A 16,246-nucleotide genomic window follows, 5' to 3' on the forward strand; every position below is an offset into this window, starting at 1 on the left:
CCTTGTGCCAGTCCCAGTGGACATGTCCACAGTCATCTCTAATGGGGAGGAAGCGTTTAGGGGAGAACAGCTCATTTGGCTCCCTTCTCCTCCTCTGTCTGGAAGCACAAGTCATAGAGCAGAAGTGGTCTCCTTCTCCTTCCAAACATGCAGACAGCTCTCAAAATGAACTTAAAGTCAAACTACTGTAAATCTTAAATAAGTATTCCTGCTCACACTTCATTCATAGGTGCAGGTCACACCTCATTAGAAGAACCTCATTTACCTACACATGTACACCTACACCGGTACCTCATAAAGCTAAACCTATAGAGTAAACCATATAGTTCTGTGTGAGCCTCTTCCTCATCCTTACAGCATGTCATAGCCTGTTTTCTCCCTCCGTTGGGGCTTCTTTGAGAAATGGACAGAATCTACACACACGGATGTGGTCCATATAAAGAAACTACAGCAATGCCCCAAACTACCAGTACGATTGCCATGTTTGAGTGTCTCTCTCTTGCGCTGTGTTTTAACAGTATTCACCTATCCTACTTTTTTTGTGTTGGTTTCTTTGTATTCCTCCTGCTTTGTACAGTGGACTTGATATTGAAACCGTCCTTTCAAATAAATGGGTTGGGCTGCATCTGATGTTACTTCTTGTGTTCTGGTGTTTGGATTTGAATGCTGAACGAACTCTTAATCATTTGTTGCAGTGCCTAGCCTAAGGTCCATACTATTGTCAGATTGGGTTTGTAGCTCCCTATGACAGATGGATTGAATCATTAGATTAAGACTATTGAAATGTTTATCTCATAGATTCAAAAATGGTCAAAAACAAATGGTTGTGCTTCATACATTCATCAGGTCACATTGTTACTGTAGAAGCAAATCAAATTCAATTTAAATGTAAGTATTTAATAACTACATTTCATACATACCTTCCTCTAGAAAATTGTCTGTTGAAAGGATGTTAAATTGTTGTAACATTTTCTTCAAAGACTGTCAAGACCTGTCGGTGAAGAAGAGTGTGTTGGCCACTGTCAATTTACGTTAGAAATCAATACCTTGGAACAAGAAAATATCACAAAAATCTAATCTTCTGATATGACATTTTGTAAGGTCTCATTCTAGCCATAAAATTAACTAAATGGTAGGGAGCCCTCTACTAAATAGACTCAAGACACGATCACAACAAGGCATCTTATTTCATCTTATTTCAATGTATTTTTCTAAGAAAAAGATTATGCAGGGCCACTACACTATTGACAGAAGACAAATAACAATTCCCTGAGTTTTTGTTTGTTAGGATTGTTATCTAGTTATGTTTTTAAAAGTCCGATGGTTGATGCCTAATACGTTTCCCAAGAACTTGATATTTCATGTGTAGTTATTTCCATTCAGTATAGTTCATATTGATATGAGAGGAAAACCCAATTCATACAGTACCCACACAGAACCTTTTATTAAGTCAAAAAGCTGTGACTGCCATTAATATTAGCCCAAAACCCTTACTAGACATATTCTGGAGATATCCTCTACAACTGAAACAAAACAGAACATATTTTGGTAAATTGTAATGAAGAATGCGAAATTGTGGAGGTTTCCATCCTTACCAATGGTGTAAAATCAGGATAAAAGCCAGTACAAGCCTCAACTGCTAAATGTGTATCTAACCATGTTTTCTAACCATTTTCTAACTGCTAGCAAACTTAAGTGACTTCATCCCTTTTAAGGACACGTTAATATAAGAACTTGTAAACAAGAAACCTCCTCCAACGTTTTGATACAATCACAGAGTTGCGATCAGGCTTCGATCATTCATTCCAGACGCTCAGTCATGTGTTTGGGCACATCCCCATGACAACAAACACTCAAGAGACACGGACACTAGTTTCAGCCTGCTGCTGCCACACACTATGTCATATCCTGTCCATAAGCAGTGACTGCGATCATGAAAAAAGCCCATACCCCCGGTAAAGACACTGTATGATTGCCCCTTTACAATGAACATACAATACTGAAAGCCATATTTCCAGTGTCTGTGCCTTGTCTTAGTGTCCAGATGTAGACACCTTTGGTACTGTTAGCCTTGTGAGAACAAAACAGTTCAGTCCTTTAGCTTCTCTTCGGCCTTTTGAAGAATCAGAGCTGTGAAAGTTCAACTCATTCAAAATGAAAATAACATTTAAAAAAATCTACCGTATGCACTTAAATTTCTAAAAGTCTCAGAGAAGGTAGGATGAAGGATGTGGTTTGTGAAATAGCCTGAAAGAGCGAGGTGAATGGACAGAAGGCACATATAAGGTGCATTCTCTTCCTGGTGTGATGAAGGGGAAAAGACAAACAACAAAGAGCTCATAAGACATCCTACATGTGGAAGTCTATTCCCGTCTAGAAAGCAAGAACCAATCCAACCGAGAGCCTCCAACCGAGAGCCTCCAACCGTCAACAGGTTTTTTAGATTCATGTCCATTTCCATTGTCTTTTGAAAGTATCTTTGAATTGTCTCTCAAAATGGCATCTGAACCATCCATCCTTACACCTATGGGTAGAGTAAAAAAAAAAAAAAAAGAGCATTAATTCCAATACATGTCAGAGGCAAAAGCTACAGCTTTCAAAGGGTCTCTGGTTGTTGTTCTCCGCCCTTGCACACCTCTGGGCCGGGTCTGGGCCGGGTCAGCGGGCCATGCAGACGTCCAGGATGCAGAACTTGGCCCTGCAGGTGGGGCACGGCACCCTGCTGCCCAGCCAGGTCTCGGGCCGCTGCTGGTCCTGCCGACTGGCGAACCACTTGCCCATGCAGGTCAGGCACCACATGGGGCGGCAGTAGCACTGCTGGCACTCGCCCTCGCCCTCGCCCTCAGCCTCTCCAGGGCACAGGCGCAGCAGCTTGATGTCGGCCATCTCCTGCATGCAGCCGATACAGGCCTCCAGCTCCTGGGCACATGAAGGAGTTTTCACTACTTGCTTGAAGAATTATAATTAAACATCTATTAAGTCATCCAATTAGGTACTGACAATGATTTACAAAATCACAGTTTACAAAGTCAAGAGCACACTCATATCCTATTCGTTTTGGGGAAGTTACTAAAGGCCTGGCCTTTACATTATAAACACACAAACCCATTTCTAGGATCTAGTTTTGATGACTTGAGTGTGTTGTGCTGCTCTCACCTGACCACTGGTGTGTTCATAGACTTGGTTGAGCTCCACGAAGGACTTAAACGTCTCCAGGAAGAGCTCGCTCATGGTCAGGTGGATCACCACATTGGATGCATTCCTCACCGGAGCCTGCAGTTTGTCTCGTAGCTCAGTGTACTCAGTGGAATTTAACCTGGCAACAACCAAGTCAGGGATTACATGTTTATCTTCTTGGGTGAAGAACATCGTAATATTTAAAGAAATATCATTGTAAAATACATTAACCTCAAACATTCATCGCGATCTAGTAAAGGTAAGTGATTTTACTTTGGTATAGATATGATTACTTTTTACACAGTGACCCAGTCGTACAAATCGTCTAAAGCTGAACATTGTTGATTTTTGGAATGTGCCTACTGTTAAAACAAGTGCGTATTACAAAAAAAAAACGTACAGCATTCATTTGAAATAATCCATTAATAATGAATTCAAATGAAATTAAAGGGGCCCTGTAATATATTCTGTACATTAAAATCAGCTCTCCAGATGTGGGCATGTCAATTAACAGTGAGATCAACATTCATCATAAAAAATGAAGTATTAGCCAATGTGTGCTCACCTGATGTCAAAGGGCTTGACATTGGGATTGATACTGGCCACACTAAGGGTGAGGATCTGCACTGGCGTGCCTGAGTCCGGTGACAGTTCATGCTGTTTGGAGCTGGTGACTGTCAGGTGTGTGTCCTGCTGCAGGGCCACATGCACGTAGTAGGTGGTGACCTTCATGATCCAGGTGTCCGTGACGATGACTCTGGCACCGGGCGCACCCGTGGCGAACTTATCGATGCGGCGGAACTCCGTGTTGATAGAGGAGGCTACAGCTCTCCAGCTGGATTGAGCTAAGGCGTGCGCGCCCAGGGTTTTTGAGATGGGGTGATTCCCCCATTTATTTCCAGACCAGTAGAGAGCAATGAAGCCGTTCAGAAGAAAGACAGCGACAGACACGGTGAAGTACAGCTGCCATCCATTGCTTGCCAGGTAAACATAGATCAGATTTTTATCTGGTGCAGCTACACTCATACCCAAATAGTAACCTGACAAGACAGAAGGAAGGAGAGAACGTTACATTTTGTTTTTTTGTATGTTTGTTTTTCTTGTTGGTGCTGGTAACAAATGATCCTCTTTTGACAGGTCTGATGAGTGCCTTACATTCAGTTCAGTAGATCAATGCAAGTATTGTCCCTTTAGTCAAGATATTACCTTAGATAACGTTACATTTCATTTGTTGTGGCTTCTGGTAACAAACTATCCTCTTTTGATAGGTCTGATGAAGTGCCTTACATTAAGTTCAGTACACCAATACAAGTATTGTCACTATAGTCAAAATATTGCATTCCCCACGAACATCTCATCCTCGGGAAAGCTACACAATGTAGCCTACAGTAGGTAGGACCTCAAAACTTACCAAGAGGCAGCGAGCAATGGACTACGAGGGTTAAGGTCGTTCTCCTGATATGATACTGGACGAAACCTATGTCTTCGCTCCCGAGCCACGCAGAGAACAAATTCTGAACAGTAAAGCCTGCTGATCTAAACTCATTTGGGGTAAATACAAAACAAAATGCAAACACAACATACGCCAAAGTAAATGTCACATCGGGAGAGTCCATCCTCACAATCAGCTGTTGCCAACGCAGACTTCCGGTAAGCCACATTATGCGGAAGTTTTACAATAAAAGTCCCACCACTCTTCATATCCCAGTCACTCCCAAAGCCCGATAAAAAGTAAGTATGTATACCTGGTGACCAAATGCTCCTCTATCATTAGCTGTCAGGTTCCCGACATGTAGGATATAGGATGACGGTAGTTTAATGACATATGTCCATATCAGTTGGACCTATCAAACGATATTTAGGCAATTGTTAGAAACCTGAATGCAATTTTCAAAGAAGAAACATTAGGAAAATGGGGAACATTCAAATAAAAAAGAAGTAGGCCATTTAAAGCAATGACACTGTGTGAGGGAATTTTCATGGTGATTGGGCTGAGAACAAATTAATAAGGCCACTTTCAGGAAAGACAAGGCCTAGGTCAGGATATCAGGTAAGGGCTCATCTTACAGTTGTAAGGCCACTCAGATAAAGCACAGCCACAGACTGCAAAAGATAGTTCAAAGGTGAACAGGACAGGATCATTTCCCAAGGAGCTGAGAATGAGACAGAGCCCGCAGTGTACATATTTCCTGGGAATAGAAATGGTCTCAGACATGACAGTAGTATGAGTAAGAAGAAATGTATTTTTATGTCTCATCTGGCAAAGATCTGTGCAAACTTAAGGGTTGTTGTCACGGCCTTCATATCTCTGTTCATGCTTCTGTTCATTTTTCCCAACAATTATATAGGTATGTTATTGCCACATTGGTGTTACTTCATATTCCCTGAAGACATCTGTTGCCTAGTGATATCTGTTGTCATGTTATTCTTTCACTAAATATTTCTCTTTACACTTAGTGTGGTGTAATTAAACATGCGTACATTCAAAACTCACAGACAGAGCAATAAATTACCTCATCAGAGAGACCCATGCAATCCTGCCTGTTAGAAATATTTACTTTTGGGGTCTTGTGGCGGGCTGGCGTCAGCCAGGGCAAAGTACATGCCAGAGGAATTTAATATCTGGAGGAAGCAGCAGGTCGCTGCAGCAATGGCACATTGCCCAGGAACAACTGGAGGCCTTTTGTTTTTTTTAATCCCATGTCCTCCTGCTCCTGTATATTCTTCCACGCCGGGGGAAATATTATGGTATTTGAGATGTCAGTTTATGCAATATAATTAGGTTAATGTCTAACGTGTTAAAGGTAAAATAATGAATTTCACTGAATGTGTCTAGTCTAGCCATATTGTTTAATCTCGGTTCAAAAATATTCTTTTACGAAACATTGCCAAAATATTTTTCACTGAACCATATTATCTGCTTCTGGAAAAGACTTTCTCTCGTTGTTGTGTATCGGAATATGAACATCATCAAGATTCTGCTGAGCTCCACAAGGTGGCGCAGCAGAGGTTGTAACAAACGTTTCTTGTTTCTTGTTTCATAAATGTACATGGCGTCCAATCAACAGGGCCAGAATAATGTCAATGTATAACACGAAAACAAGAGATATGGAGAAACAATCATCTCTTCCCGTCTGTATGACTACATCATTGTTTTAAATATAGAAACATATAACAAATAAATCGCAACTTTCAGAATTTTACTCAAATTCCAATGTTGATCGAACATACATTTTAAATGTATTTTAATTTTGTGTAATATTAAACAGTGGTCTTGTGCCTTCATTCACACGCAAAAACAAACAACTAGTCATTATAATGGTTGGTTTGGACTATTGGGTGTCATACACAACAACTGAATAGACTATGCACCATTGGAATTAAACTATTACATGGCCTGACTGATCTCGAACTATAAGTGATGTCACCGATCAACAGTCTACAGCTTTTTTCTTATACGTTTAGCCGTTTACTAGAGCTGCTGATATGAAGACTTATGACAATGTCAATGGTGTATCGGCGAATATTGCATGTTGCAATTAAGAATGTGACAAGTTCTCCGGGTGGAGTTTCGGATGTCAAGTATTGCTTCAGTGTAGCGGTATCATAGGCGGTGTTATTATTTGAGCACCGCCCGGGGTCGTTTTATTTTGGGCGGTCTCCTAGTGCTCACGGCTCGCAGACTTATCTCGCCAACAGGGGCTTCTATGTAAACTGAGGCTAAACAAATACATATGAACCTCTGAGTCCGGGCGCATTTACCAAAATTGCTGGCAATGCTGCATGGCTCCAGAAGCCACTGGGAGTCCAAGAGAGCAACACGCATCTGCTTAAGCTGTCTGCTTTGGATTTTAACATCTAACATGGGCTTGAGCACGGACAGACAGTGTCTAGCTGAGTGATTGCAAGACAGAAGCGTTTTCTTTGTGGAATAGCCTGGGGTAATCAGCAAAGGTTAACGTTTCTCTTGGACTGGAACTATTGCGATCATTTGAAATGAAGGACCCACATCTTCTTGATGATGGCAACTGGAAGACACTCAACGTAAAGGAAGTGTCTATGAATAAAAAGTTCAAGCGCAAATCACGGGAGCCAGTAAAACGTGTTACTGAGGTAAGAAGTTCTAAAGATGACTCTAATTCGGACGAAGACTCGAATTCGGACCCTATGGACAGCACTTTTGTTTTTAACAGTCAGAAAAGGCTACAAGCCATTGCTTCTGTCGTCAGTGGAGAGCACATTGGGCAGTTGGGAATTTCGGACACGGCTCTTGATATGCGGATAAATACATTGCCTGCAATCAGCGGTAGGGTCAGTGCATCGCAACCCCAATCACTGTCTGAAATAGCTTCTACTAAGGACACAATTCAGGCGACATTCCCTCAAGTTGTTGGCTTTGACAATCAGCAGGTTTTTCCTCGCGAACAGAGTTTGCAGTCTCGTGTTGTCCTGTGCCAGCGCTCAGAGCGACCGCTATCCTCCGCCTCACAGGCGTCTTACATGAATAACAACGAGCCGTCGGAATCGCCGAGGAAACGGCTGGGAGAGGCGTCTGGCGTCGTCACTGAGATCAAAGCCATTCAGCAGACACGGAGATTGCTGGCAAATGCCAGAGAGAGGACCCGGGTGCATACCATAAGCGCAGCCTTTGAAGCACTTAGAAAACAGGTATTTTCCGTCGAACTGACCAAAGACACTGTTAAATTCATTTTCCAGAGTTTGTCACAGTTGCATTAGGCATATATATATATATATATATATATATATATATATATATATATATATGCTGTAAGAAACTACAGTCAAACTACAGTCAACACAGTATCACCTAAACATTAACAAAGCGTGTTGTAGTGTGTTTTATTTGTATTTAACCATTATGACAGATGTGTCAAGTGTAAGGCTTAGGTGGTATTATTGGAAGAGGAGAAGCACATGACCTTTGACATCAGACAATTAGGTCTACACAGGTCAAACTGGAAAAGGTACAGAAAGATATAACCTCAATGAATTCACATGATTCAGTAGAATTCCAGTCCCATGACAGGAGGCTGTCTATTTTTTAATAGCTGGAGGTTATTAATGATGACTATAAAAGTTTAAGAAATCATCTTCATTCTCCTCATTCTTGGATTTTGCTCCAAAGTTACGCATCTTGCCTTGCTCATACTCCCGTATGTCACCTCCAAGGGGGGTGCACAACAGAAGGGAATGCATAAGCAGGGATTTGATATTTGTATCAGATGAACAAAAACAAGTTCTCTCTTTCTCTCTCTCTCACACACACACACACACACGCACACGCACACGCACACGCACACGCACACACACACACACACACACACACGCACACACATACACCCACACACACACACACACTCTGACATAAGCTAATCCTGCATTGCTTCTACATTCACAAGCAGGCACAAACGCCATAACCCTTCCAAAAATAATCACACAAGGAACGGAACAGTTGAAAGAGTAGTGCTGCTGCACATGCCTCCAAACTCTGGCTGTCGAGGGCAGATCACCATGATAACCAGACAGCTGGAACTGTATGCATAGACAGCTAAACGCTCTCGCTGAAAACTCTGATTCCCTTTCGGTGTGCACCAAAAACAAAGTGAAGTTCAATGTTGTAACGCTAACATCTGCTGTGCAGTTTCATGCAGACCAAAGAGAAGAAGAAAGAGGCGACTGTGAGATAGACGACCCTGCTGGGACATGCTTTAGGCTGTTGTGTAGAGAGAGAAGGCCCCAAAAGCCTTGGTTTCAGTTTCAGTCCACACAATCCTACTTGCTGTCTTGGTCAATTATGACCTTTCAACAGTGAGACATGTTTAATAAGTCTATAACTATTTGTATAAATCCAAACAGGGTTATCCTTCCTTTCAATGTATGAACTAGAAAATTAAAAAAAACAGGACCAATATCCCCCTTTGGGCTATGATATATAGTATGCATTTTCATAAAACTTCTTCAGTCATCTCCTGTGTCATATCAGTACTGTATAAATCAGGGCTATGGTGACATGTGTTTGGTGGGGCTCACAGTGACCGTCCGTCCTGTTTCTTACAGGTGCCCTGCTACTCCTATGGGCAGAAGCTCTCCAAGCTGGCTATATTAAGAATAGCCTGCAACTACATCCTGTCCCTGGCTCAACTTGCAGAACTGGACTACACCCCGGACCACAGCAACATGAGCTTCAGAGAGTGTGTGGAGCAGTGCACCCGCACACTACAGGCCGAAGGGCGCTCCAAGAAGAGGAAGGTAATTGTGTAAAAAGATGTGCCTTGGCCTGTGTGGGTTGATCAGTGTGAATGTGACAGACCCTGCAATAATAAAACACACATCTAAACAATACTGGCACTTTCACCAATAAGATCTCCCCCCTCTCTGTACTTAATCAACGGAGTTGGATGAAGGGGTTTGCTTGATGTGGCATTTAGCCAGTGATTTGGGAGAATAACTGCAAAGGGATGGATCATTTCAGACAGATTTGAAAGTGCCTTGACTCTGGATGGGGCACTGCAGCTCATGCAAGACAATGCAGTTTCAGGGAGTTTAAGGGGAACTCATCCCTTCAATTCACTCTAAACCAAAGGATTCCATTCATCCAATTTTTCATAGAAAATATGAAATATTATGAAATATTAAAATATTGAGGATTGACTTAATGTACCTCTTAAGCACTGACAGACGCAGTGTTAGCCACAGTAGAGAACAACTCATTTGTCTGCACAACTCAATAAATAACATATTTCAGCGGTAGTGTGCAGCATGACCAAGACACCAGAGAAACCCCATAGTGGCAGTTAGTTTGTAAAGTTTGGAGTGTGAGAATAAAACATTGTTGTACTGCTGCAGAGGAGCACCAGAGAGAGAGCGGTCCCATCTGGGGTACGCAGCCCAGAGGCTCACAGTGGCTGCTGCTGATCATGATGGGTTCTGTCAGACTTGGTGGCAGGAACTCCAAGCCAGATACTTGTGCTGTTTACTTCTTTTGTTTTGTATTTTGTATATCTGCGGACAGCGTAACCAAGCTGGAGTAAAATATACTCACTCCAATTAGGCTGTGCATTCCTCTGCTTAGTGAGGAGCCCATTAAATTAAATCATCATCAACTTGTGTTTGAAAAGGAACTGGGTGTTCAGCCAGCTCTTTCCTCCCCAAACAGAGGAGAGAAGTGCCTGGGGTGAATAAAGAGGGGTGACTGATGCCTTTGTGTGCTCTTTTATGACACGGGGAGTCATGTAAACCCAGGCTGAACTTCCTTCTGAGCTCCTCTGGATCCACATGGTTAGGGGACTGGTGGGTAGTTGTCATTCCTCATAAATCAACAGGTCTTTCAAAATGCATGATGAAGACCCCAGCAACAACAGCACGATGATGATTTAGCCCAGAGATTTTTGGCCAGTATTTTGGAATAATTTCAAATGTTGGTGGTAATAAGTTTATGTTTGCATAGAGACTGTGAAAATAAATAATCTCCAGTAATCACAGATTTTAAATGGAATACAAATTGTGCATAAAAATCTATCAATAAATGGCAGCATGTTATGATTTCGGCATAATGTTAGTCCGAACTTTTAGCATTGCACAGGAGGAACATTTTTTTTTTTACTTTTATTTACATTCATTAATTTTCTTAAATGAGTAAGGACTGCTGTAAACATTCTTTTTTGCCCTAATTCGTAAATTATTGTAAAGGAAAATTCATTTAAAGTCCTCCTTAACATGCTGAATGTAAGCCCTGTCTCTCCCTCCTGCACTCTATCTGTGTGTCTGAGCTAATGTGTTCCCCTAGCATAAGCGCATTCAGAAGGAAACTAGCTGAGCTGCTGCTTTTTTTTCCTGGCAGTCCCAGACACCAGATGTTCGTAACGCTAGTTGGGAAGTCCTGCTGGCGCCACTCAGGGCAGAGGGCAGGGTGAAGGCACGCGAGCAGGATCCCAGAGAACTCACTCACTGCAGGAATTGGCACATTCCCCAGCCCAGTGCTGGCACATTCCCCCGCTGCTAGCTCCCCTCCGCCATCTGTTCCAAAAAAACACTTTGAAATGAAAAACACTGATCATCACTCTCGCAGGATACAAGCACTGAGGAGCAGCTGTTACAGAGGCCGGGGAGAGAGAGAGAGAGAGAGAGAGGGAGAGGGAGGGAGAGAGTGAGGGAGAGAGGGAGAGAGTGAGCGAGAGGGAGGGAAGGAGAGTGGGAGGGAGGAACGGGGGCTCTGTGTAAGAAAGAAATCCCTTTGTCAGAGCGAGCCAGTGAGTCTGAGGGGAAACTTTGTGGAAAAAAACACTGTTTTCTCAGTGAAGCTTGATTAGAAGACATTCAGAGCTGGACTTCTGGGGTTGTTTTAAGTGGAGTTTTGATCTGAATTAAGCAACCATTCACACATTTTTCACCCTTCAAAACTGTGGCTTTTAAAAAAACAATTAGCATTTCATTAATTTTACATTTGAAAAGTTTGACTATTATAATTGTTCATGGCTATAATCATAAGAATTGATGTACATTCATACCTGATAAATCTGTATGTAAAACTGCATATGTTTATACACAATATTGTTGAGAAATCTAAACAAACAAAACATTCCATCTTTTAACTTTGGCTGCCGTCCAGCCTCTTTGAAAGGCCTGAAGAACTCAAGCTGTCCTATGAGAATCCACCCTCAGCCTTACCAAACTATTCTTTCTAAAGAAACAATGTTTCACATTCTTCCATTTGTATCCACGCTCATTTCACACCTGTGACTTCTCTGTTTGTTTCACATGTAACCAAAGCAGCAATGCTATTCTGAGGTCTGACATATGCTTTCATTTTCCATTGGCAGGAATGAAATGAAGAATGGATCTCTAATGGCATCAGAAGGAGCGGGGAGGATTTAACCTTAGGAGACTGCAAAAGAAAGACGTCACTCAGCTCAATACTTGCGGTCACCTCCATACTTCCTCAGAGATCCTCCATGTCACCATGGAGATGAATGTAGCAAGCACTTTGTCAAATGAGAAGAAGCTGTTGTGGTCTTGATGTTAATTATCTTTAGAGGACAATAGCACCATACATTGGATGTTTACTATGTACGATCATCCTGGACTGCCCATTACCAAGTGTTGGGATTAAGCAACTGAAGGCATCTGATGCTAAAGTAGCCAAAAGACTGTATATTATGTTGCAGAGGTGACATCATCATTGTGGGTGACAAAACCCTGCCTTAAACTCAAACCATGGACAAGAACGCATAACTGAGTCATAGATGGATTACAATACAAAACATCGAAACTGCCTTATAAAACTGACTATATCATATATAATAGATATACTAGACAGCTTTTGTTTTATTTTATTTTATTTTATTTTAGAAAATTGAAGTTGCTCAGCTTGGATTGGAGTCTCCCATCTGTAATCTGATACTCTGACAATCAGTTCAATCTGCACAATCACAGTGATGAAGACACCGCAGACATACGAGGGAACACTCTGTAATGTGAAGATAATTTAAAAAGGATCATTTGTTTTAACTAATGTTAAGCATTTAAAAAACCTGAATAAACATACAGTATATGTACATTAAAAAAGGAATTGGGTTTATTTAAGATAGTCTCGCTGACAGAGAGTAAATACTCAAGTTTAGGCAAACATATTTTAAAACATACCCAGACCAGAAATGACACATATTTCTAGGCCTTCATGAGAATATTTATTTGAAGAATAGAAGTCAGTAAGTTACAGTGTTTATTATGGGATGGGTTCTTTTATGCCAAATAATTATTCAGCAAAGGTTTTCAATAAGCTATTTCTTGCACTATTATTATGGCCAATATTTTCTGAAAGGTGGTCTATGTAAAAAGATAATGTATTGTTTAAATTTACAGTCTTCTTACATATTGCTAAACCTGACAGAGAACTCAGCTGAGAAAACCTCTAAATGATCCCTGCTTTGCTACCTGAGAAAGAGTTGAAAGGGGTTTCAAACATCTGTTTTTATTTAAGATAAGAGTTAATAACTAAAAAATAAACAGCTGCTCAGGCCAGTGACGTACTACAATCCCATCATAGACATACCCCAGTCAGTGTACTGTTAAATACGGGTTCCTAACTCCAAACTTCGTTGTATGGACAAAAGAAATAACGTTTTGGTTCCTGACTGACACAAAGATACATGTAACTGCAACATGTAATAGTGTCCAGCAACGCTGTGTCTGTCCCTTCTTCAACCCACCGACATGATCATTTGAACGAAGTTTCCTGTCTGTCCTGAACTGCCATGTGCACAGACCCCACACCACACACACGGACCCCACACCACACAGCCACACACGGACCCCACACCACAGACTCAGACCCCACACCACACTGCCACACACGGACCCCACACCACACAGCCACACACCACACAGCCACACACGGACCCCACACCACACAGCCACACACCACACACCACACACTCGGACCCCACACCACACAGCCACACTCGGACCCCACACCACACACTCGGACCCCACACCACACACTCGGACACCACACCACACACTCGGACCCCACACCACACAGCCACACACGGACCCCACACCACAGACTCAGACCCCACACCACACAGCGACACACGGACCCCACACCACACAGCCACACACCACACAGCCACACACGGACCCCACACCACACAGCCACACACGGACCCCACACCACAGACTCAGACCCCACACCACAGACTCAGACCCCACACCACACAGCGACACACGGACCCCACACCACACAGCCACACACCACACAGTCACACACGGACCCCACACCACACAGACACACACGGACCCCACACCACACAGCCACACACGGACCCCACACCACACACTCAGACCCCACACCACACAGCCACACCACACACTCAGACCCCACACCACACAGCCACACACGGACCCCACACCACACACTCGGACCCCACACCACACAGCCACACACGGACCCCACACCACACACTCAGACCCCACACCACACAGCCACACACCACACACTCGGACCCCACACCACACACACGGACCCCACACCACACAGCCACACACGGACCCCACACCACACAGCCACACACGGACCCCACACCACACAGCCACACACGGACCCTACACCACACAGCCACACACGGACCCCACACCACACACAGACCCCACACCACACACTCGGACCCCACACCACACACACGGACCCCACACCACACAGCGACACACGGACCCCACACCACACACAGACCCCACACCACACACTCGGACCCCACACCACACACACAGCCACACACCACACAGCCACACACGGACCCCACACCACACAGCCACACACCACACAGCCACACACGGACCCCACACCACACAGCCACACACGGACCCCACACCACACAGCCACACACGGACCCCACACCACACAGCCACACTCAGACCCCACACCACACACTCGGACCCCACACCACACAGCCACACACGGACCCCACACCACACAGCCACACTCGGACCCCACACCACACACTCGGACCCCACACCACACAGCCACACACGGACCCCACAGCCACACACGGACCCCACACCACACAGCCACACACGGACCCCACACCACACAGCCACACTCGGCTGCTCCGACCCAGACAGCTGTCAGTGGCCCGTCTCTCACCAGCACCGCTCTGATGATGGCCCAAACAAAGGCTGATTCACTTGAGCATATCCAATTTGTGCTATCAAATATAGACACAAAGCTTCAAAAGTTCCCCACTCAGTACTGTAATGTAATTGCCTGCAATCTTGGAACTGTTATATATCAGGCCCACTGTCACTTTATTGCTCTGAAACTGTTTTTCAGCCGTTCTAAATCAACCCCAAATGAAATCTGCATTTGAGTGGGTTAAATGAAAGGAGAGTGAGCTCAATTGAATAAATGGAGTGAAAGGTAGTGAGCAGGTTTTTTGAGCGGTCTCTCTCTCTCTCTCTCTCTTCCTAAGAGCAGCCCGTTCTGGTCTGCTGGCATGCTGCCCTCAGAAGTTGGAACGCATTCAGCCCTTTACAGTCCTTCAAATTGGGGCTGGAGCCGGAGAGGAAATACTAGTATCCTGTATATACAACCTCTGTCTGTCTGCACTGAAAGGCAGCGTGAATGGAAAGCAAACGCTGACAGCCAGGAATCGGTCCGATCTGAAATCACCCGTGAACACTCTGCTGTGAATGGAGTCAACTAAAGACAGTGGAGCTCTTCTCTTGTGCCTTCCACTGAAAGGGAAGACCATTGAATGTGTTAAGATACCTTTGTGTCTTTTTGAAGTTTTGGTTGCAGAGTGTGGAAATATTATAGCAATGTGTCATGGAGATTTAAAATGTAACCAAAACATAACTTGTACATTATTTAAAATTTCGAGTGAACTTGAGATAAGGACTTGCGTCTGGCACAGGCCTGTGTGTTTTCAGGACACATGCATGTGCATGGCGAATGAGAGAAAGGAAATCCTCAGTAGTGGAGAGTGATTGAGTGCAGTAACCACTCCACCTACTGGCAAAGCAGTGTTATTACAGCACAAACTTATCTGTTGATGTCATTCAATACATTTAGGTTTGTTGGCTACTGTGAAAAGCATGTTCATGGATTATAGATTTAGAGCAAAAAGTACTGAAATAATAATAATAATATATAATCATTCTATCCCAAAGGGAAGGTATATATCTAATCCTTGTACCAGTAGTTGAGGCAAGTTAAAAAACAACCATACATCCTGTACATTGCTGGTCTATTTGAAGATATATATGAAGATACATATCACATGTCCAGATCCCCAAAATACAACTACAAAAAAAGATATTGAGATATTGTAAACCTTACTGACCTCACTAATATATACACGTGTCAATCAATTTGACATGAAAACTAAATCAAATGATGCCAGTATCAGCTCCCAGGATCTCCACCCGGCCTTTAAACTCGAGAACAGTAAAACAATGTCACAATAGGATGAAAAGATCTCCTAAAGTGGAACTGCATCCTAAAATGTTTTTTTTTTTTAAAGCTGTAAACTAACTGATATGACTCAACTGT

General features: G+C 43.2%; 3 protein-coding genes across 3 annotated transcripts in view; 2 read left to right on the forward strand and 1 right to left on the reverse strand.

Annotated features, from left to right (window-relative positions):
• The window catches only part of LOC116225230 (extracellular superoxide dismutase [Cu-Zn]-like), a 364,295-nt gene that overhangs the window by 174,237 nt on the left and 173,812 nt on the right, over positions 1–16,246 (forward strand). The gene's annotated exons all lie outside the window — the stretch shown is intronic.
• Positions 1,421–4,853, reverse strand: tmem129 (transmembrane protein 129, E3 ubiquitin protein ligase). Its single transcript, XM_031587415.2, has 5 exons — positions 4,589–4,853; positions 3,743–4,217; positions 3,157–3,316; positions 2,636–2,919; positions 1,421–2,524 (listed from the first exon to the last, which is right to left on the reverse strand). Exons 1-4 carry the CDS (start codon positions 4,836–4,838, stop codon positions 2,659–2,661), a joined length of 1,146 nt encoding a protein of 381 aa, XP_031443275.2. The 5' UTR covers positions 4,839–4,853; the 3' UTR covers positions 1,421–2,524; positions 2,636–2,658.
• atoh8 (atonal bHLH transcription factor 8) lies at positions 6,813–12,762 on the forward strand. Its single transcript, XM_012842110.3, has 3 exons — positions 6,813–7,845; positions 9,256–9,447; positions 12,018–12,762. Exons 1-3 carry the CDS (start codon positions 7,174–7,176, stop codon positions 12,021–12,023), a joined length of 870 nt encoding a protein of 289 aa, XP_012697564.1. The 5' UTR covers positions 6,813–7,173; the 3' UTR covers positions 12,024–12,762.

Source organism: Clupea harengus, chromosome 20 (assembly GCF_900700415.2).
Source record: "Clupea harengus chromosome 20, Ch_v2.0.2, whole genome shotgun sequence".
Classification (NCBI taxonomy): domain Eukaryota; kingdom Metazoa; phylum Chordata; class Actinopteri; order Clupeiformes; family Clupeidae; genus Clupea; species Clupea harengus.